Source organism: Marmota marmota, unplaced genomic scaffold, assembly GCF_001458135.2.
Source record: "Marmota marmota marmota unplaced genomic scaffold, marMar, whole genome shotgun sequence".
Lineage (NCBI taxonomy): Eukaryota > Metazoa > Chordata > Mammalia > Rodentia > Sciuridae > Marmota > Marmota marmota.
Window position 1 is genome coordinate 44,718,991 of NW_025999900.1, and position 21,312 is coordinate 44,740,302.

Genomic DNA, 21,312 nt, shown 5'->3' on the forward strand with positions numbered 1-21,312 from the left:
TCTGGTCCTCAGGGATCGCTGTCCTTTCTTTCTGTTTTAATAGGGTCACCTAGGCTGGTCTTGAACTCATGATCCTCCTGCCTCCTGAGTGGCTGGGGTCCTCAGTTTTCTTACTGAGGGTGTTTGACTAGCTGGACTCCAACCAAGGGTCCCTTCTACTTGAACATTTTACCCAACAGGGATTCTTCAGCTCTGGGGGTGCTGACAGGGGTTCAGGAGCCATCTATTTCGGAATCACCTGAGAGCTTACTTAGCCATGCTGACTCCTGGGCACCTCCCCAGCCTTGTGAATCAGGATCTGCTGGGCAGGTGGCAAAAGGGGGCACGATCTGCATGTAACAGACCCTCTGTGTGGTTCAGACCCTCACTGCAGCTCAGGACCCCACCGGGCAGGAAGCCAGAGGCTCCAGCCCCAAGCTCTGCTTCCTAGCTCCAGGCGGGAGACGGCCCACCCGGGGTGCTCACCTGCTGGGGAGCAGGGCCCTGGGAGCCAGCAGCCTGCACGGCCCTTGTTTGTTTGTGTCTCTGCCCAGAAGCAGATATTATGGAGGGTCCGACCCGGTGATCATATTTGCCAGTCACTTAGAGAGCTGGCGACAGCCACTGTCATTGATCTCATTAAAAGTAAAGGGCGCGCGGAGCCCGTTTTGCAGGCTGGATGGAGCCTCCTCGAGCCCCAGAAGGACTATTGATTGCGGAACCTTTATCGAAGGTTAATTGGATTTCAGTGAATGTGTGTTTAAGACCCTGCCTGGGCCGAGGCCCAATTTAATTGGCATGAAATTAGCCAAGAGAAAGGTGACAGAGCCGGGAACAGAGGGGTGGCAGGGACAGAGGATGGGCCCGGTGGGCAGACACTGTCACTGTCGGTGTGGAGGCTGACGGTAGATCCCGGGAGGGGGCTGTCCCTGGGGTTTGGGAGCTGGCTGGGAAGGAGGTCCAGGGGCTCCTTGCTGTCACCATGGTCTCGGACTCAGTCCCCTGTTCTCAGGATGGCACTCCTGTGTGTTGGGTGCCCCTTAGCGGCTGTCTGTTCCCCTCTGTCAGGGATGGAAGGGGACCTGGGGACTTAGCTGAGATGTTTAGTCGTTTAACTAATCCTTCTTCAGAACCCCAAAGCCCCATGTTCAGAATCGCTGGGGGCACCCGAGCCTCCCCGGGGCTCCGAGGTGGTGAACGTGGAGGGCCCAGTGGCCATGCTTTCTGGCTTGCTGAGTCCTCCCGAGGTGGCTGGCTACCCCTGAGGCCAATGCAGCAGCTTGGCTGATGTCTTTGGCTCTTCTTGGTCCTTCCCCTTTTTTTTGTGGGAATGGGATTTCACCCTCATTTTCCTTTAGTCATCTTAGAGGGGTTGGCAAGGGCCTGGAGTAATGGCTTGGGTTCACTCTGCCACGTTTAACCAGAAGCTCTGCTGCTGCTTCCTTCCCATAGTTTTTTTTTCTTTCTTTCTTTTTTTTAGTTCAATGGACCTTTGTTTTATTTATTTACTTATGTGTGGTGCTGAGGATCGAATCCAGGGCCTCACACATGCCAGACAAGCGCTCTACCGCAGAGCCACCACCCCAGCCCCCTCCCATAGTTTTAGAAGTCCGTTCCATGTCCTTCTTGGAGCAGTGAAGGTTTCGGCGCATGTTTTATTGAGCACCTACTATGTGCAGCTGCCCATCGGTGCTATAATAGAGGTGTGGACAGAGTGTGGCAGAGCATGGGGGCTTCACAGAGGTGCTGGGTAGGAAGCAGAGAGGGTTTCAGAGTAGGACATCTGGGGTTGCATCTGCTCTGCCATTCCTCAGCCAAGTGCCCTGGGGTGGCTCACTTGTAGTCTGAGCCTGCTCATCTTCACAGTTGAAGGGATGACAACACTTCTCGACACTGCTGTGTGAACTTTGCAAGCCGTGAGGCTCTATTTCAAAAGTCATCTGTAATCCATAATGCATGAGGGTCTCGTTCACAGAGGCAAGTCCTCCTCCAGAATCTCCTTTGCTCCTTCCTGTTCACCAGCCTCTGGAATCTGCAGGTATGTGGACCTGGAGTGGAGCATGAGGCCTCTGGTGCCCCCTCCAAAAGCCACGCCAGAGTTCCTGCCTCTGCTCCCCACAGTGAATGGGAGGGTCATGTTCCAGCTCAGCTCACTCCCAGCTGCTGGGCCTTCCTGGCCCTCTGGTACCTGCAGATGCATGAACACCCTGTCTACTGACCCTGTGTGATGACGTCACTAGAAAGGCGACACCTTCTGTCACCCTCTCCCCATCACTTCTTGGAAGTGTATGGAACTAGAGGGGCCGGGGTGCTCAAGGTGGGCTCCTGAAGTTTTATTTCTTCCCAGCAGAGGGGTCAGGAGAGGTCACTGACACCCGGAGTCGACCTTCCTGGACTCTGCCACTTGCTAGCCGTGTCCCCTTGGGGAAACTACCCTTTTGCAGGTGGGATTTAGAGAGGGACCCAGAGGGTTGTCTGATGGCTGAAGCGCCAGGCTCTCAGTGTGCGGCCGAGCCCTGCGTCCATGCTAGGAGCCCTGGGAACTGGCGTTGGCATTTCAACCCTCTGTGGTGCTCCTAGCACAGTGTCTACCAAAGAGTCGGGGCAACAGGTAGGGAAGAGCCCCTTCCCCATTTTTCCGATTGACCCAGGCCAGGTGGAAGGATGTGAAGCTCTTTCTTTGGAGTGAGGGTTGCCCAAGGCGGGAGAGGCCAGGTGCCCACAGCTTTCCGTCCCTTTTCCTGTGGTGTCCAGTAGCCGTGGCTGCTGGGACCCACTTCCCGCTGTCTGGGTGACCTGAGTGTCTCTGGCTGGAGACCTAAGCAGGCTTTCTTTGCCTTGTGGCAGCTGCCCATGCCCTGGCTCTCCAGAGAAAGGCCTGACCCAGAGGAATTTTCACAAAGGTGCCTAGAAGTGCCACAGTCCGAGCCACTTCCTCAGTTGCTGTGACTAGCCTGGCACCTCTGCCTTCCTCCTCATGACGTCTCCCAACACCACATATGGCCAGGTAGCTTCCAGCACCTTCGTGTTTGGAGCTTTTGCAGTGATCTGGTCTGTGGCCAGAGGCCTGGGCAGAACTGGGGGATGGGCAGGGAAAGTCTGAGTGATGAACCCCGTTACCCTTGACATTGGGCGGCTTGTGTGATTGCTCACATCCTGCAGCATCAACCTGCGGCTTCTCTCCGAGATCTTGGCCTTGCTTCTGAGACGCCCCCCAGGAGCATAAATAGACTTTCCCTTGGGGGTGGGAATAAATTAATTCATGCAATTATAAAATAATTAAAGTACTTTCAGCCAATTCAAGTTTTGAGGAAAATCCAAAAATAACTCCTTGATTTAAATATTATTTACTAAATTAATTCTTTACTCAGCCTTTTTTTAGAGTCCCGGTTTCCCCTCCTTCCCCACTGTGAGAGCATAAAGGCGTTGCATAATTACTGAAATCACTTGTGAGTGGCAGCCTTTTTACAAGGAACAATTGAAAGACTTCCTGGTGACTTTTTCCCTACGTGGCGCTGTATGGTGTGGTTTTAGTTGCCACCTGTCCAGGATTGCCCAGGAAGATTCTTTTCTCCTCATGGTTTACCTTTACTGGACAGCTGGGGGGGAGGACCCTCAGCAATCTTTGGGACTGAGTGGAGAGGCAAGATAGCCTGACCATGGAGCACCTGTTCTAGGGCATCCGGTCACCAGGGTCTGGATCCCAGCATCACAAACTGTTGAGAAAGTGACCAAGTGCTTTTTTTGGGGATTTTTTTTTTTTTTTTTTTTAGTACTGGGAATTGAAACTGCTGAGCCACGTGCCAGACCTTTTAAAAAATATTTTCTTAGAGACAGGGTCTCACGGAGTTGCCGAGACTGGCTCTCAACTTCTGATCCTCCTGCCTTAGCCTCCCAAGCCGCTGGAATTTCAGGTGTGCACCGCTGCATTCGGCTTTTTTTTTTTAATTTTTAGTGTTTTCATTAAGTGTCATAATTATACAAAACAGTGGGTTCATTGTGACATATGCACATAACTTTGTTTGTTCCAATTCATTCCCTGATACCTCCACTCCCCCTCCCTCCTCCTCCCCTCCTCCCTCCCCGGTCCCCTTCCTTCTGATTTTTTCCTTGGGTGCCTTGCGATCACACCTGTGAGGTCATGGTGGTGTGTTCATACATGCAGACAGCATAAGTCACCTCGCCTCTTCCTCTTTTTTGTTTCACTTCATGGGTTTCCCGGGGACGAGGGCTGGAGTGCTGGCTTGGTCCACATCAAGTACAGCCTGAGACCTGCCACCGTGCTGGAAGGGTGTTGCTCTCTGTCCTTAGGTGCCGCCGTCCTGGGGCCAAGGCCTTGTTAGGGACTCCATCATCTGTTCTTAGGCGGGGCCTTGGCTGAAGTCCATGGGAGGGGTGGGAGGGAGAGCAGCTGTCCAGGAAGGGCTTCAGGTTCCCCCGGGGCCCTCAGTGCCTCTGGGAGTCGGAGGGTGCCGGTTGCTCTTCTCTGGACAAATGGATTCCCCCAAGACTATTTAGCACAACTTTAAAACGATGTTAAGAAAAATCAACCCAGACTGAGAGTGAGCTGAGGCCCAGAGAGTGTGGTGTGGCCTTTTCAAAGTCATTCTTGGGCATCGTTCAGCCAGCCCCCTGAGGATTTTTTAACATCCAGGGACATGTACTTTTGTTTGACTTTGTAATTGACAAGTCATTAAGGGCTCAGACTGAGGTTGTACATCACTGTGTAGACCTTATCCAGGAGACATGCAAATAATTTCTGTCCAGTAGAAAAGATAACCCCAAAGGTTGGTTTTTTAATGCCCCATCGGACAATATCCAGTTTGTATTTCATCCAGGAATCTTAATCTCTTGCTCCTGTTGAAATCCCCTTAGTTACCCGCTTCCTCAAAATTCTTTTTGAACCGACTGTACCATCTCTCATGCTCCCTTATTAATGACTCTTCCAATCTTTGATGCATGTTCATTGTCTGTTTGTCTGAACTGTGTTTTTAACTTCACAGTTACCCTTTGACTGTGATACTGGGAATTTTTTCCAAGTTTAAAATAAGAAATTACAGCACTAAAAACACCCCCCTGCCCAGCCACATTTGTGTGGCCTCTAGCAGGCAGAGGGCTTCCTCCTAGGGGATTGTATTTGACCTCGAATCTCAAGGTCGCTCTTTAAGGAAGTGGAGCAGATGGCCTAAGTCCCACTGAACTGCTAAGAGAACTTAGACCCAGACTGAGAAGGGAGGTGACTCCTGCCCCAGGCCACCCACGCCCCAAGTGGCAGAACCAAAATGGCTCTAGGGCCCAGCTGTTGGCTTAGGCTAGTCCGTGCCCCTTTTCTGCCTCTCACATCTGTCTGTCCTTGGTGACATCTGGTTAAAATGACCACCACCAGCAGACCCTCAGAGGGGAAGACACCAAGGAGGCAGCTGGACGGGTGTATTGACATGGGCAGGGCCACTCTGGGGGCTGCTCTTGTGTGTCTGAGGACAGCAATGGCAGTGCCCCCTTATCCAGCAGCCGCGGTGGCCCAGTCCTCGTAGACAGCCCCCCCCACAGCCCCAGGGGCCATCTTTCAGTGTAGTAATAAGGGGCCCAGAGCGATTAGCAATATTTTAGAAAGCTTAAGGGATATCATACATCTCCTAGTGACAGGTCTGCCCAGACTAAATGAAATGTCATTTCTCTGCTTTTTGGCTGAAATTCCGTCAGCTCAGTCTGGTGGCGCTGCTTATCTTGGACCGATCAGGAGCCCCGATTGGACCTTTCTATGCGTCCTTGACAAATAAAAATGAATGATTACTTAATAAATGCAATCGGTTTGGCAGATACAGTGTGGCTTCTGGAAGCCCGGCGGCAGAAGCTCCAAGCAGCCCAACAATAGGGGTTCTTGGTGGCACAGAGATGGGGACTTGCTGACTGAGGTCCTTCTCCTGGGAAACAGAGAATGGTGGCCCTGGGACCTCTGGCATCTCAGCCTGTCTGGGAACCTGACCTGAGGCAGAGTTCTGCTGGTGTGAATGGACACTGGGTCCTGGGGTATCCCTTGCTCCCAAGGAAAAGGCCAGATGGAGAGCTGGCGTGGCAATAGGGCAGGAGTCTTGAACATCTTCCTCTCTTCAAAGGTGTGATGAAACCGGGTCCATCTCCCTCCAGGAGCGCTCTGAGGCACCAGTAGCAGCAATCACAGAGGCAACTGGGAGAGGTCGCTTGGTCACAGGCACTGTGACATCTCCTTTGCCTCCAGATAGCAGTATTGCTATTTCCATTTACTGAAGCTGAGCGTATCAGCAGCTTGTTGAAGACCCCAGAGCTCAGTTGAGAAGTGCAGAAGTAGGTGTGGGCCACACAGCAGGTGTGGGCTTTCTAGAAGCCAGGGTTGAGTCCTGGCTCTGCTCTTGTCAGCTGTGGCCGAGGCCAAGTGAACCTCCCTGACTCACTCTGATTCTAGCCCCCACCCCCTGGGGCTCTGAATAAGGACATTGGCTATTGTTCCTAAAGTACGGATTTTTCTTGATCTTTTTCTTGATAGGTGGTTAATGTAGTGCTCCTTGTAATTGATTGGGTTTCAGAGGAGATTAATGAGGTTAGGATAAGCATTCAAGGTGGGAACCACAGCATCTCAGAAAGCCACCAAGAGGTGAGGGTCTCGCTTACCTTGAACTCAGGGCCTTAGAGTCAATCACATGTTTGGTGCTATTATAAGCAAGTGCGTACATAACAGAGCCAGTTTATGGTATGCAAATGATGCCTCCATATAATAAAGCTGTTTAACAAAACAGAGCCCCTCCCTGCTGTCTTGGAGTTTAGAATGGCGGGCTAAGTGGTCATTAATCAAATAATCACACAAATAATTGCTAGTACCATGAAACTAAATCACAGCAACCTAGGAGTATATGGCAAGAGAACCTCTTCTAGCCTGGGAGGTTGGGAAAGGTTTCCCCAGGGAGGCAATGCTGACCCAAGTGGGCAGGAAGAGAAAGCCTGAACCTGATGATGGGGTGGTGGCAGGAATGCTTCTGGAAGTGGTAATAGCTCGTGCAAAGGCCCTGGGGTAGGAAAGCACAGGGGTCAGTGGAGAAGACAAAGCATGGATGGTTGATGTGTGCAAGAGGAGACTGTGGAGAGAGGCTGGGCCTGGTGGTACAGGACTTGACTTTGTAGGTTGAGGAAAGAGCCTAATCCTGTGCTCCCAACTTATGAGCCCTAGCTCCTGTTCTCTGGTTGGGATATGTTTGTTGATGACCATGGGGTCCAGCTGAGGCTGAGTGGAATGCCAAGGGCAGCCGGTGTTCTCGGGTGCCAGCTCTCTGCTGGAGTGTGTCTCTCTCCCCTGGAAACCTGTCCACAAGACATCTTGGGGCCCGGGTCTGACTCTATTCAGCAACCGTTCCCTAGCTGCAAAGAGGCGTTTAGCTTTAATAAAAACGGGAGTAGAGATAAGAAGTCTGCCTCTGCAGGGAGAGCACCAGTGACAGGATGATTTAAATGGCCTCTCCAGTGTCATTTCTTCTGTGCAGACATCATAAATCAGATTAGCACTGGGCGCTGGGGAGGGAGGGCAGCGGGGAGAGGCCTGGACACTGGGTCTGTCTGGGACCGGCCCAGCACCAACGGGGCAGCCCCCAAATGGGGTGCCGAGTCATCTGTTGCTGATCCCCGGCCCCCAGCCCTGTTCTTTGGCAAAGGGATGGTGGGTGGGCGAGCTCTCCCAGCCCAGCTTCTCACCCCTTCTCAGCTTTGGGGAGGGAAGCAAGAGGGGCTGATGAGAGAGCAGGAGGGTGGCAGGCCGTGTGGGGGGTGGAGCACAACAGCCCTGGACAAAGCAGAAGCAGCCCCTCTCCTCCATGACCATGCTTGGAAATCACCTTGGGGACTTTAAGAAAACACTGGTGCTCAGTACCATCCTGGTACCGTCCGCAGCATTTCTGAGCTCCAGGTGGCTCTAATGGGTGGAGGAGTGAAGAAGGGTTAGATCAGAGTGTAGTTGTGTCTTAAATGCAAGAACCAGACCATCTCAAATCATGACCTCCAGCACCTCCGCTCGGGCCTACCCAGTCCTTTGGGTCTCTCTTGAAATGAGCAGATTGAGGGACCAGAGGGGAGCTCCCTGAGATGGGCGAGAATGGAGCTGGACTCCCATGTGCCTCCCTTCCCTTTCAGATCTCCTGCCACCTGGGCAAGATGTACAGCGAGATGATCTTTGTCAATGGCTTCGTGCACTGCGATCCCCACCCGGGCAACGTGCTGGTGCGGAAGCATCCGGACACCGGCAAGGCAGAGGTCATCCTGCTGGACCACGGTCTCTACCAGGTGGGAGAAGCCTTCCCACCCAGCCCCAGGGCATCTGCTGCCTGGGGCCAGAGCTGGCTGACATTCCCCACCAGTCACAGAACTGGGAAGCTATTGGTCAAGGTAGCAGGGTGGGGGGCCCTCCCTCCCCCAGGAACCGTCATTTTATGCACATTACTGTCCTGAGAGCTCTGTGAGGTCCGTCACACCTCCTTTACAGACGGTCGGTTGTGAGGAGTAGATAGAAAGGTGCTTGTGCCTGTGACTCTGTCTCCAGGGGACTGCAGGCCCAGGCAGGCCTGGGCATTGAACTGCCCTGTGCGGGAGCCGGGGCTTCTGGGGAAGGGTAGCTGCACCTTCAGCCCCAGGGAGGGTGGAAGATGTGGTGGAAAGGGCGGCGCGGAGCTGACGGAGCTGGTGGTGCAGACTTCACTCTCTAAGATCAGGAGAGTGCTGCTCTCACCCAGAATTAAGGGAACCCCCAGCATCATGCCAGAGAGGACATTTCCCCAGGCAGATGTGACCTAGACAATGAGGCCTTTGTTCTCCCCGTAACAAGAAGCCTGGAAGGGGATGCGTCTAGGTGAACCGTGGGCTTCTGCTTGGAAGTTGGGAAGTTCACTGCCCGTCTGGGTCTCCAGGCCTGGATTGATTCCTTGGGGATAGTCCTGGGGAGTTTCTGCAGTGGTCTTCTGTCCCAGTGGCCCCTGGGGCCCTGATGCTGCATCCCAGAATCTTGGCTTCCTCTGAAAGGCATCATGAAGTAGGATACGTCATGTTAAGTTAGGCTAGCCTTGGTCACGAGGAATCCTGAAATGAACAACGGCCCAGACACAAGAGAAGTTTGATTGTAGTTTTGGGAGCGGCAGAGTCAGCAGGGTCCTGTCCCCTGGGTCTCCCTGGAGGATGCAGCTCTCAGCCAGTAGCAGGGGAGAGGACTCAGAGTACATGCATGGGAAAGTTCTGGGGGACATACAGCTTCTGCCACATTGTGACAGTCAGGCAGAGGACCACATCTAGCTTCAAAGGAGGTTGGGAAACTAGCTTGTCCCTGAGAAGAAGAGGAGAGGATAGGTTTTGGTGGGGGATTAGCAACCTCTGCCACTCCTGAGTGATTCCAAGTGTTGTCAAATACAGGTTGAGCCTGCCTAATGTGAAATCCAAAATGCTTTCAAACTCCAAGCTTTTCAAGTGCCATGACACTGAGTGGAAAATTCCATGCCATGAGATTTTGTTTCATGCACAAAATTACTAAGCATGTTTTATAAAATCACCTTTAGACTTATGTGTATAAAGTACATGTGAGACATAAAGGAATTTTCTGTTTGGATTTGGGTCTCCTCCCCAAGATACTATGTCTATGCAAATATTCCAAAATCTGGAAGCATCCAAAAATCGAGAATACTTCCCGGCCCAAGCATTTCAGATAAGGGATAGTCAACCTAGAGGAGCACTGAACTTGGGCCTTCAAGGATAGCTGGACTTAAGGAGAGAAGCAGGCATCATGGGGAGCCGTGGCAAGCACCAGCCAGGGGGTTAGGCCTTTGGTGGGGAGACTCAGGTCCCACCACCACGGTCCCCGCCACAGGTGCTCACGGAGGAGTTCCGCCTGGACTACTGTCACCTGTGGCAGTCTCTGATCTGGATGGACATGGAGGGGGTGAAGAAGTACAGCCAGCGCCTGGGGGCTGGGGATCTCTACCCCTTGTTTGCCTGCATGCTGACAGCCCGGTCCTGGGACTCGGTCAACAGGGGCATCAGCCAAGCGCCAGTCACTTCCTCCGAGGTAGGTGGCCCCTCCTGGCCCCCCTTCCTCCCCTTCCAAGCCAGGGTCTTGGGGAGGAAGACCCGGGGAGCTTGTGTGTATGTCGGGAAGAGAATGAACTAGATGAGAAGCAGGAGGGGGAAGAGACAGTGTCCCTGTATGGAGGAGGGTCAGGGGAAGACATCTCACTGCCTGCCGCAGGCCCTATCAGCCTGGAGGAGAAAACAAGGTCATGTGACTGCAATACCCAGACTCTTGTGCTTTAGCTTTGACTGGCTCACATGAGATTTTTAGGCTTCCTCCAACTTCTCCCCCAAGACTCTGGGCCTCCTCAGGAACTGTCTCCTTCCTAAGTCTCTTCTGCTGTCCTTGTCCTTCCAGGCTGCATGGTCGGGAAGGCCCTTCGCTTCCCCGTGTGGTACTCAAGCAGCCCTGCTCACCCTGTTGACCTGCAGACTCTTTAGTGAAACAGCTTCTTCTGTTCTTTATCCGTTGCTCCTTTCTCCNTCCAGCTGAGGCCTCTGCTCACTGCAGGGGACAGGGTACCAATCATGATGTCGGAAAGCCTGGGCTTAGGTTCTGGCACCTCCTTTTCCTGATGTCATGACCTGGGGTGTTCTTGTCATCCCTCTGGGCCTCAGGGGCCTCCCCTGCAAGCTGCTTTGTGGTAGGTAGGTGGCTGGATCCAGAGTCTCAGATGATATCTCCAAGTGTCCATCTCTTCATCTCTTGGCTGCACTTTCCTCCAAGTTGACATCATTCTCCAGCAAGTTGGTGGCAAAGATGACCACCTGCTCTTCTGGGCCCCACAGTCCATCTCAGAAGAGAGACAGTCTCCTTCTTTTGTAAAACAGGGACAGTAGGACTGATGATTCTGATTTACTAATCGTGCATGTAGGGCGTCTACCAACAGTCCCTGAAGTTCATTCATTCTACAAGCATTTGTTTTTGCCGGATCCTGGGCTCGGCACTGAGGATGCTGTGACCTACGGGCAGACGGGCCTTTTGTGTAATTTCCAGTTTGGTTGCGAGAGACAGATGGTAAACAAGTGAACAAATAAGTAAGAGGAATAATTGCAGGTTATGGGCATCGTGGAGGAAATAAGCAGGACCATATCTGCAAAGGGAGTTGAGGTGCTCAGAGACGACCTTGACGAGGACATTGGAGCTAAGGCACAGAGGGCAAGAAGGGCAGCAGCACCAGGAAGAGATTGAAGGAAGCATTTGTAGTACACTAAGGCACAGGGGTAGGAGACTTTTGGTAGGGTCCAGCGTGTGGGGAGGAGGCTGGTGGGATGGGAAGAATTTGGAGTGCTGGCTGGAAGAGCATCCCATGGGCCTTATAAGCCACAGTCTCTTCTGCTTCTGTTCAGATTCATTCTCAGCATAAAGCAAAGCCTTGGACGGGCTTTAAACAGAAGCAGATGCTCAGACCTGCTACTTTTAAGTGTCTCTCTAAAGTGGGGTGAGATGAGCCCTGGGCCATTGGTTAGGAGGTCAGGCCAGGCCTCCAGGTGGAGGTGAGGGGTCAGACCACGCTGATGGTAACAAAGATAGAGACTAGAGGCGGAGGTGGAGGAGAGGGAGAGGAGGAGTCAAGGTTGCAGCGTTCTAAGGGGGGAGCGGCTGCTGCTCCTAGAAGCAGGGGAAACTTTGGAAAGGGCATGTTTGGGGCAGGACTAGTCACTGGTTCTCTTGAGCAGATAGGGATGTCCTGGGAAGTGAAGACCGCAGCTCAATGAAGAGGTCCTGTTGGGCTATCCTTTGTGAGTCCTTAGCCTGTAGATGATACTTAAAGCCACAGTGCTGAATGAGGTCTTGTGGCCCAGGTAGGTACGCAGTGGAGGACATGCATATTCATTAACTAAGATGGAATTTTGTGTTTACATTCTTATGACTTCATAAAGACCAGTTGAAAAGCTAGTACTTTGAAGAAGCCAAACCTCCAGGAAGCCTTTCCTTACCCTCTTCATAGAAAGTCACCCATCCATACTTGAATCACTCTAGGGCAAGTGGCTCACTGTCCCTTGCAGAGTAGTTACCTGTCTGTCCATCTTCACTGTCTAATTACAGGGAGGGGCCTTGTCTTGCACATCTTTTTATAAGGTCCCTGCAGTCTAGATCTAGCAGACAGGTGTTCGTGTAGGTTCTAGAGACCCTGACTCTAACTGCTCATTTGGACATGAACCCAGACAGACTGAGGGCGAACTGAGCCGGGTCAAACCAGCCCAGCCTTGCCTCTGAGATCTCCAGGCTCTTTCTGAAGCCTGTGTCATTCAGAATTAAGGGAACCCCCAGCATTGGATCAGGGAGGATGTTTTTCCCAACAAAATATAGCCTTTGTTCTCTTCATCACAAAAAGCCTGGAGAGAGGCAGGTCCAGGTTGGTTAACTCAGCAGATCAACAGCCTGGGCACTCTGGGCTTGTTCCTGAGATTTTCTGGGCTTTTTTTTCCCGTGATTCCAAGATGGCCGGGGCAGTTCCAAGCTTCACATCTTCATTCAGTGGTGGCCTCAGGCAGGAACTAGGGGCTGTTTCCTCTCATGTATCATTTCTTTTTTTTTTTTATTTTTATTTTTATTTTTATTTTTTATTGTGGGTTGTTCAAAACATTACAAATTTCTTGACATATCATATTCGACACTTTGATTCAAGTGGGTTATGAACTCCCACCTTCATGTATCATTTCTGAAGGGTAAGAAACCCTTTCCCAGAAGTCCCCCAGCTGACTTGTCCTGTATCTCTTTGGCCAAAATTGTGTCATGTGTCCCTGCCTCAACCAGTCACTTGGTGAGGGAATGAGTACTCAGAGCCAGCTTTGGCTGAGAGCAGTCAAGATACTCGCTCACCCCCAGGGCTAGCAAAGGACTGTGAGCCCCAGAAGAGCAGGACCCAAATGAACAAATTTTATTTTATTTTATTTTTAACAAAGGACAGTGGGGGAATGGCTGCTCGGTAGGCATCCAACTAGGTCTATTCCAGACACCTACCATTAAGCTGTGGGTACCCAAGTCGGCAGGCTCTGCTGCTCTGAGATCTACCCCTGGGAGGTATCCTTGGGTGAATGGGGCTGTGCTCCCAGTGGGGAGCCAGGTCTTGATCTGGCCTTAGCACTCAGGCAGGGCCATCTGCAGCTATGGCAGTGCCCAGCCTCTTGGTGTCTGGCTGCCGTGGAGACGTCCCAGTGTGCTAGCTCAGTGACGTGATCATCAGCAGTGTTGTCAGGCTTCTGAAGGCACTGGGACTCTGTCTCAGCTGCAGAAAGCAGTGGGGGAAAGGTCTTTTGACAAGACTGCTGGGCCGTTGTTAGGACTCAGTGGCTCCAAGCGCTTTTCTGTGCCTTGTCTCTGATGACCCTCTCCATGTAGCTGGGTCACATGCCTCTCCCCCTCCGTCCCGCACAGAGGATAGTAGCATGCCCAGTTTTGGGGTGAGGACCCTGAGTGGAAGGAGATCCAGGACTGCTTGAAGGCCTGCAGTCCTGCAGCGAGGTGGGCAGGGAGCGTGGCCAGGTGGGGAGGGCGTGGGCTCCGGAGTCAGGTGGAATCCTGGTGGAATCCTGACCCACCACTTACCAGCTATGTATGCACTCTGAGAAGGTCCCTTGACTTCTCAGTGCCTCCGTTTCTTCCTGCCTTTCTTTCCATTTATTTTGCCAGGGGATGGAATCCAGGGTCTTGCACATGCTAGGCAAGGGCTCCATCCCTGAGCTCCATCCCCAACCCCGTATCCTCACCTTTAACGGAGATAATACACGCAACATGATAGACTTGTTATGAGGGTTAAATAAATTAATGCATGTGACATTTTCAGAGTTCCTGGCCTTTCCAAGGCATGGTGGTCCTCACCACACTCGTCGCCTTCATCATTTTCCTGGAGACTGCTGAAGGGCCAGAGCCAATCTGTCATGCCCAGGATTGTAGGCAGTTACTCACCTATATTTTGGTAGAGCTCAGTGACAGAGAACGGAGGGACGCCGGGCCCCAACTTAAACACCAGATGGTGAGGGCCGTGGGATGGCCCTGGACCCCACTCTGGGCAATGTGGGATAAGACTGACTACAGCGCAGGACACAGTGACCCACAGGGGGACGTGGCTGGCGGGTGGATCTGGTGGGGTGCAGGTTATGGGGCAGGACTTGGGGGCTGGGTTGGAGTCAGGAGCTCAGACCTATGGGTCGGTCAACCTGTGCTTGGCTGGCGGGGGACATGGCTTGACTTTCAGGGCTTCTGGTAGGCCTGCCCTGAAATGGGTGGCAGAGCCTTGGAGAGTCCCTTGGCTCTTCCGAGTGTGCTCCTGAGCTGCATTAGTGCTTGTCTAGGGGCTGGGCTGGGCCTCTGGTCTCTGTGGTCAGGCTGTGGAGCTGTGGGGCATCTCTTTGTCAGGAGGGCTGTGCTGGAAGCTTTTGCCTGGAGCTTCCTTGAAGCCCCTCTGGTCACAGACTGCCCAGACTTTTGCCACCCGGGCTCCACTTCCCCTCTGACCGTCCACTTCTGTCTCCCTGTTGCTGCCCCAGGACTTAGAGATCCGCAACAACGCCGCCAACTACCTCCCCCAGATCAGCCAGCTCCTCAACCACGTGCCGCGCCAGATGCTGCTCATCTTCAAGACCAATGACCTGCTGCGCAGCATTGAGGCCACCCTGGGCACCCGTGCCTCTGCCAGCTCCTTCCTCAACATGTCACGGTGCTGTGTCCGGGCGCTAGCCAAGTGAGTGTGGGCCCTGCTTCTGGTCCCCTCTCAGCTCCCAGCCTGCCCAGGGCTCTGCCCAGAGCTCCTGCTTGCCTCTGCTATTCCCACAGTCCATGGGCGCCATCTGCATTTCCCAATCTCCACTTCTCCATGCCGGGGGAGCTGGGGTTAGAAAACAGCTCTAGTGGACTGGCAGGTGCCCTGGGTCCATGTCTTTGGGTCTCCCAGAGAATCACTTGTATTTATGAAAGGATGGATTCTAGGACGTCATCTTCCCAGTCCAGCTTTCTAGATGATTCTTGCCTTCACTGAAGTTTGAAAGGTTTTGGGGAGTCTCAGCCCTTTCCAGATGCCCCTGGGCTTGGGGTCAGAAAGTCCTGGTGTGACCCAATCTCTAGCTGGTCCTGGGACTTGGCTGTCTGTGATTGGCCCAGCAGGTAGGCCAGTGGCTCTTTTTCCTGCAGAGTGGCTGGCCAGCAGGCTCTACTCCTAGAGTTTCAGGCCTTTTAGTTGTCTCAGTGCCTTTGGGGTGCTGGTGAGGAAGGGAGGGTGCTTTCTCAGGGAGCTCATTCCAGAGGAACAAGGACTGTGGCCTCCCGTGGGGTGGGGTGGAATACCTTGGAAGGAACGTGCCCTCGTGGAATGTTCTCACTGGCTTGGGGTCCAGTCCTAGCCCATCTCTCCTGGGCAGGAAATGGTTCCTTCTGGGAAACTACTCGGATTTGACCGCATATATCATGTACCTTCTATCAGATATCAAATTAGATCACAGCAAAATATACTGCACACTGAAAGAGATGGCCATGATGTATTCTTCCTCCGAGGGCTTGGGAAGTCAGGTCTTGAATAGGTCATCGTCATAAACACCACTTTTTATTGTGTCCTTTGTTGGTACAGAAGGGATGGAGCTGGGGTAATGTGTAATGGCCTCAGCCTCCCTGGACATGACCAGGTTTTCAAGTGACTCTTGTCCTGAGAAAGTTTGGAAAAGCTTTCAGCATATTTGAGCTTGGGGAATTCTGGGTTGGCATATATTTACTATACTTTTGGGAAAAGAAGTGTTGGAATATTCCACCCAGTGAGCCTCTCCGACCTCTGATGCCCTGTGAAACAGCTGCTTTTCCTTACCCCACTTATTTGAAAAACTGCTTTGGCGTGTTTGAGGTCCTCTGACCCTGTGGTCGGGCAGTGGCATGATCAGGTACCCAAGAGTAGTCCCCAGGGGCAGGGGCTGGTGCGTTGGCCAAAGCCACCGTCTCTTGTTTTTCTCAGTTGTACTGAGCTAGTGTCCTGACCGCTTATCTCTCCTTTCTTGCCCTCCCTCCAGGCACAACAAGAAGAATGCCTATTCGTTCTTCAGAAGGACCCAGATCTCTCTCTGCGAGGCCTTTAACTTGTGGCAGATCAGCCTTCACGAACTCCTGCTGCGTGTGAAGGGGCTGAGGCTGCCCAGCTGGGTCTCGGCCCTGTTTTGCTGGCTCTTTCCTGTTTCACTTTGAGCTACTCCTTAACTCCTGCCCCTTCCTGATGGATTTCCACTCCTGTCTTTCCTGCGTTCCCTGACTCCACCCACCTTCTCTGCCCCATAGTGGTCAGGAGTCCCGGGGTCCCTCATGGCCTGTGGCACCATCAGGCTTCACCTTTGGAATCCCTGTGCCCATACTTGTCTCAGGTACTGTGGATGAGGTTTCTGTCCTTCCCCAGGGAGAAGATGCAGTAGCCTACTTCCCACTGCTGGTGTGCCCACTGGCTGGACGCCACCCCCATTTCTGGTCACCCATTCTATTTTCAGGATGGACCACACGTGCACAGAGAGCACATTTAACTCGTAGGAAGTTTGATTTTGTCGGAGGTGAGCATGGTCCCTGATCCCGAGGGAGAACAGGCTCCCTCTCCTTGCCATGTCACTCCCCAGAGGTGCCATCTGAGTGTGTCACTGCTGCCACGGTGACCCTGTTGGTGTTTTATGTATCGTGTTTCAGTAAATCCCTCTCAAGTTTGCAGGGTTGTCTGTCCTAACTCACTGGCTCCCGCCCGGCCACATGCCCGTTCAGACTGTGTCCCTGGCCCTTGCCACGCCACTTAGAGCAGCTCTAGGAAGACCTGGGGAGATGAAGTCAGAGTTGGTTGGTGGCATTTTTATTCCACACCGGCCAGTAGTGGACTTGAATGCCAAGTGCCAAGAGGGTCTTCCACTTGGTGTCCTCCCTTGTGATCCTTCCAAGCTGGAAGAAGCCTTTTCCTCTCTGGGGCCACTTCCTGCTTCTTGGCAGCTTCTCCTTCCATCCAAGTCTCTGAGGCCTTGATTGGAGGAGGTCAGCAGCTCAGAGCTCAGCGGAAGCCTCAGGCTGTTTTCCGTGGGTTCTCACCTCATTCCCTGGGACCTGGGCCACCTGTCTTACCCTCTGATTCTCTTTTGGTGACCCCAGCTTCAGGGGTGCGCTTGTACCTGGTCTTCCCAGTCCTTCTGAAGATGCTGGTCCTGTTCCTGTCCCTGGTTGGGCTTCCCCTCCGAAACCCCCGAGGCACCTGTTGAATTGTTTCTACCTGTCGCCTGCACCTCCCCCCAGCTCCATCATCTGCTCCTCTGTTTGGGACACCCCTGCTCTAACTCCTGTGGCCACATGGTCTCCAGGTCCCTGAGACCTCAGATCTGGCAGGCCCCCGCCCCTGAGCACCCATGTACACAGAGTCGATTGTATCTGGGTCTCTCTGATCTTACTCCTTCCCAATCACAGGGGTGAAAATCCCTGAGCCCGAGTCTCACTTTCTGTTCCCTTTATTTATAAGACAGCAAGCAGATTTTCTAGTGATCAGAGATGACTGCGATCCTTTTATTTCCTAAAAGAATTGATTGTTCTTAGTGACCAGTTGGATGGACCCAGGGGCCTATGAGAATAATTTGCAAGATCTGTTATTAATCACAAAGAATGCGTGCTGCATATTCGGTTTTGTGGTGTCTTTTATAGCCACTGAAGTAAATAGAAGTGTCCTTTCTGTTCAAGGTCATGGGCATTTGCTTTTCTCTTTTGTTTTAGTGGTTGGCTTCCTCTGCACTGGGACCTAGAATATCTGCCTGTGGCCAGTGGGCCCAGACCCACACATTTCTCTGGGAAGAGCAGAGAGGCAAGGAGAGTTGGAGGTACAGGACAGCTTGAAAACAGTAGAGCAGCAGACTGTTGAGTGCTCTCCACGTGCAAAAGGCCATGACAGGCTCTGTAAATACATTGCATCATTGAATTGTCCCATCAGCTCTCAGATGGAGCGTCATTACCCTCAGTGATGGGAGCCAAGGATCAGAGAGGTTTAGTAGTTGCCTATAGCCACATAGTTTTCCTGTTTAATTCTACAGATAAAGCTTATCCTTGCTCCTTAAGCTGTCTTGGGGGTGTGAGTTGTGCCTTCCAGATCTGTGTCTAGCACGTAGATATCCTGGCTTACAGCGGGTGCACCATCAGGAGAGTGCAGGCACAGAGAGTCTCAGCACAGTTTATTATTTTCAGGGATGTTGAAATCTGTGCATTTGAAAAGCCACACATGTACTCCTCCTGCCTGAGGCACTGCCTTGGTGGCCAGGTTCAATCCTGAGCGTTTGTCGTCCACTCCCAGGATCAGAGGTGGCCTGTTTCTGCATTGCAGTCTGTCTGGGGCCCTTCTGCCACAGCTAGCGGGCTCTGAAAATGTGTCTAACGGCATCTCAGAAAACAAGCTATCTCCAGGAGGCACACAGGCAAATCTTGGGGGGCAGGACTGTTGGGAGATTTGGAATGACCCTTTGCAGAGGCAAATGTGACAGGAATGATACCTGAATAGAGAGTGGCCCAGGAGGGTAAAGCATGAGCAGGATCTGAGTGGGGCGTTGGTGACTGGCAGCGTCCTAACAGCCAGGTGAAGGAAACCAGGGTGGCCGATTCCCAGGCCTGGCCTGGGGGCACGATGCCTGCTGAGTCTGGCTGGAGGGCCCTGTGCTCCTCCAGAGGCCTTGAATACCCGGTGACCTGGTGCCACTGCCGCTCTTGGCCAACAGGAGGCCCCGTTCCCTGAACCCTGAGCCCTGAGCCTGCAAACATTTTAGTAAAGGCCTCGTGTGGCCATTTGCTCAGCAGGCCCCCGTCTCACCTCCTTGCCCCCTCTCTGTCCCTGCTTCCTCTGTCTCTCCCCTGCTCCTTTCTTCCTGTGAAGCAAACCTGGCTCTGCTGGCTCTCCTTTCCTGTAGGAAGGATAGATTGGCCTGGGGAAGAGTGATACCTTGGGCTGTGGCCGCGATGTCCATTTCCCCTCTGTTGGTGCCTCCTGGCCTGCTCGCCTGGCTCCCCCGCAGGTTGCCTCAGCCCCGAGCTCCGGCCAGCCCTGCTTCTCCCAGGTCACGGTGCTGGGGGCGCACAGGCTGTTTTCCCATCCTGAGCTCCTCCGACGTTTCTTCTGGTTTTCCTCTTTCCTGTGTGCTAGAGGGAAGGACAGATTCTAAGACTGGCAGAATGGTGACATTAAGCCTCCCAGCCCCAGCCATTCAGCTCCGAGGACCTCATCCCTTGTCCCTGCACATGCATCCTGCACAGTGCCTCTCCGACTCCTGTGTGAACCCATAACTGGGGCCTTGGTAAAACGCAGGTGCTGACCCTGAGCCTGGGCGGGCCTGAGAGCCCATGTTTCTGAGGAGTGCCCTGGTGGTGCCGATGCTGCCCCCGGGGACACCCTGTGAATGGCAAGGATTATTGCAATCAGTGGCAGGTGCATCCCCTGGGAGCTTGTTAGAGATGCATATTCCCAGGCCCCAGACTCATCAAACCAGAGTCTCTGGGCGGAGCCCACCTGTCCGTTTTAACAATTCTTCCAGGGGATTCTGAAATCCGCACCTTCAGTATCACTCAGCTGTGGAGCTCCTTCTGCCTGAGCGTCAGGATCACCTTCAGAGCTGCAGATGCACAAGAGTCTGAATTAATTGTTTCGGATGGAGGCCAAGCACTTTCCAAATCTGTTTTGATCTTAACTTTTTAATTTGAAATAGCTTGAGATTTCTAGTAAGCATTGCAAAGACGGTGCACAGGGTCCCCACAAACCCATCCCCTACCTTTCCTAACGCGAACCTCTCATGTAACATCTCATGGCAGGCTCCCTTGATTAGTAAGAAGAAATCAATGTTAGTTCAGTACTAGCAACTAAACTACAGGGGTTCAGATTTCACTGGTGTCTTCCCTGTTGCAACCTTGCATTCAGTTGTCCTGTCTCCTTAGACTCCCCTGACCCATGACAGTGTCTGACTCTCCTTGTCACTCACGACCTTGACACTTGGGAAGAGAACGGGTCAGGTATTTTGCAGAATGTCTCTCCGTTTGGCTTCGTCTGATGTTTTCTATGATTATCTGTGGTGAGGGGCCTTGAAATAGCAGCACGCAGGTGAAATGCCTTTCCTACCATGTCCCATCCTGAAAACAGGACATTGAGGTGACTTAAGAGTATTTGTTCCTTAAAGTTCCCCATCAGGGAATCAATCTGACAAAAGAGGTGAAAGACTGCCACAATGAAAACTATAGAACACTAAAGAAAGAAATTGAAAAAGACCTTACAAGATGGAAAGATCTCCCGTGTTCTTGGATAGGCAGGATTAATATTGTCAAAATGGCCATACTGGGTTGGGGTTATAGCTGAGTGGTAGACTGCTCACCTCGCACGTGTAAGGCCCTGGGTTCAATCCTCAGCACCACATAAAATAAATAAGTAAAATAAAGTTAAAAAAAAATGGCCATACTACCAAAAGCACTGTACAGAGTCAATGCAATTCCTATTAAAGTTCCAATGACGTTCTTCATAGAAATAGAAAAAGCAGTCATGAAATTCATTTGGAAAAATAAGAGGCCCAATTAGCCAAAGCAATCCTTAGCAAGAAAAGTGATGCAGAAGGCATCACAATAACAGACCTTAAATTATACACAGAGCTATAGTAACAAAAACAGCATGATATTGAACAGATATGCAACAGAATAGAAGACACAGACACATATCCACACATGAATACAGGGCTCTCATACTAGACAAAGGCGCCATATACATACATTGGAGAAAAGATAGCTTCTTCAACAAATGGTGCTGGGCAAAGTGGAAATCCATATGGAGAAGAATGAAATTGAGCCCTGTCTCTCACCCTGCACAAAACTCAATTCAAAATGGATCAAGGACCTAGGCATTAGACCAGGGACTCTGTGCCAACTAAAAGAAAATGTAGGACCAACTCTCTACCATGTCGGCTTAGGAACTGACTTCCTTAGTAAGACTCTTAACGTGCAAGAAGTAGAATCAAGAATCCACAGATGGAATGGAATCAAACTAAAAAACTTCTTCACAGCAAAGGAAACAATCAAGAACCTGAAGAGAGAGCCTACAGGATGGGAGAAAATCTTTACCAAACGCGCCTCAGAGCCCTGATCTCCAGGATATACAAAGAACCCAAAAACTTCACACCCCCAAAACAAATAACCCAGTTAATAAATGGGCTAAGGAACCGAACAGCCACTTTACAGAAGAAATATGAATGGTCAACAAATACATGAAAAAATGTTCAACATCTCTAGCAATTAGAGAAATGCAAATTAAA

The 21,312-nt window shown here is 52.0% G+C and overlaps 1 protein-coding gene across 3 annotated transcripts in view; it reads left to right on the forward strand.

The window, feature by feature from the left end:
• Adck1 (aarF domain containing kinase 1) overlaps nt 1-17,533 on the forward strand; it is a 113,287-nt gene extending 95,754 nt beyond the window's left edge. For all 3 annotated transcript variants that reach the window (XM_015494450.2, XM_048799075.1, XM_048799076.1), the window contains 4 exons: nt 8,134-8,283; nt 9,851-10,048; nt 14,545-14,738; nt 16,048-17,533. In XM_015494450.2, coding sequence (XP_015349936.1) covers nt 8,134-8,283; nt 9,851-10,048; nt 14,545-14,738; nt 16,048-16,219 — 714 coding nt within the window. In that variant the 3' untranslated portion in view covers nt 16,220-17,533. The remainder of the gene's footprint in view (nt 1-8,133; nt 8,284-9,850; nt 10,049-14,544; nt 14,739-16,047) is intronic.
• The last annotated feature ends 3,779 nt before the right edge of the window (nt 17,534-21,312 follow it).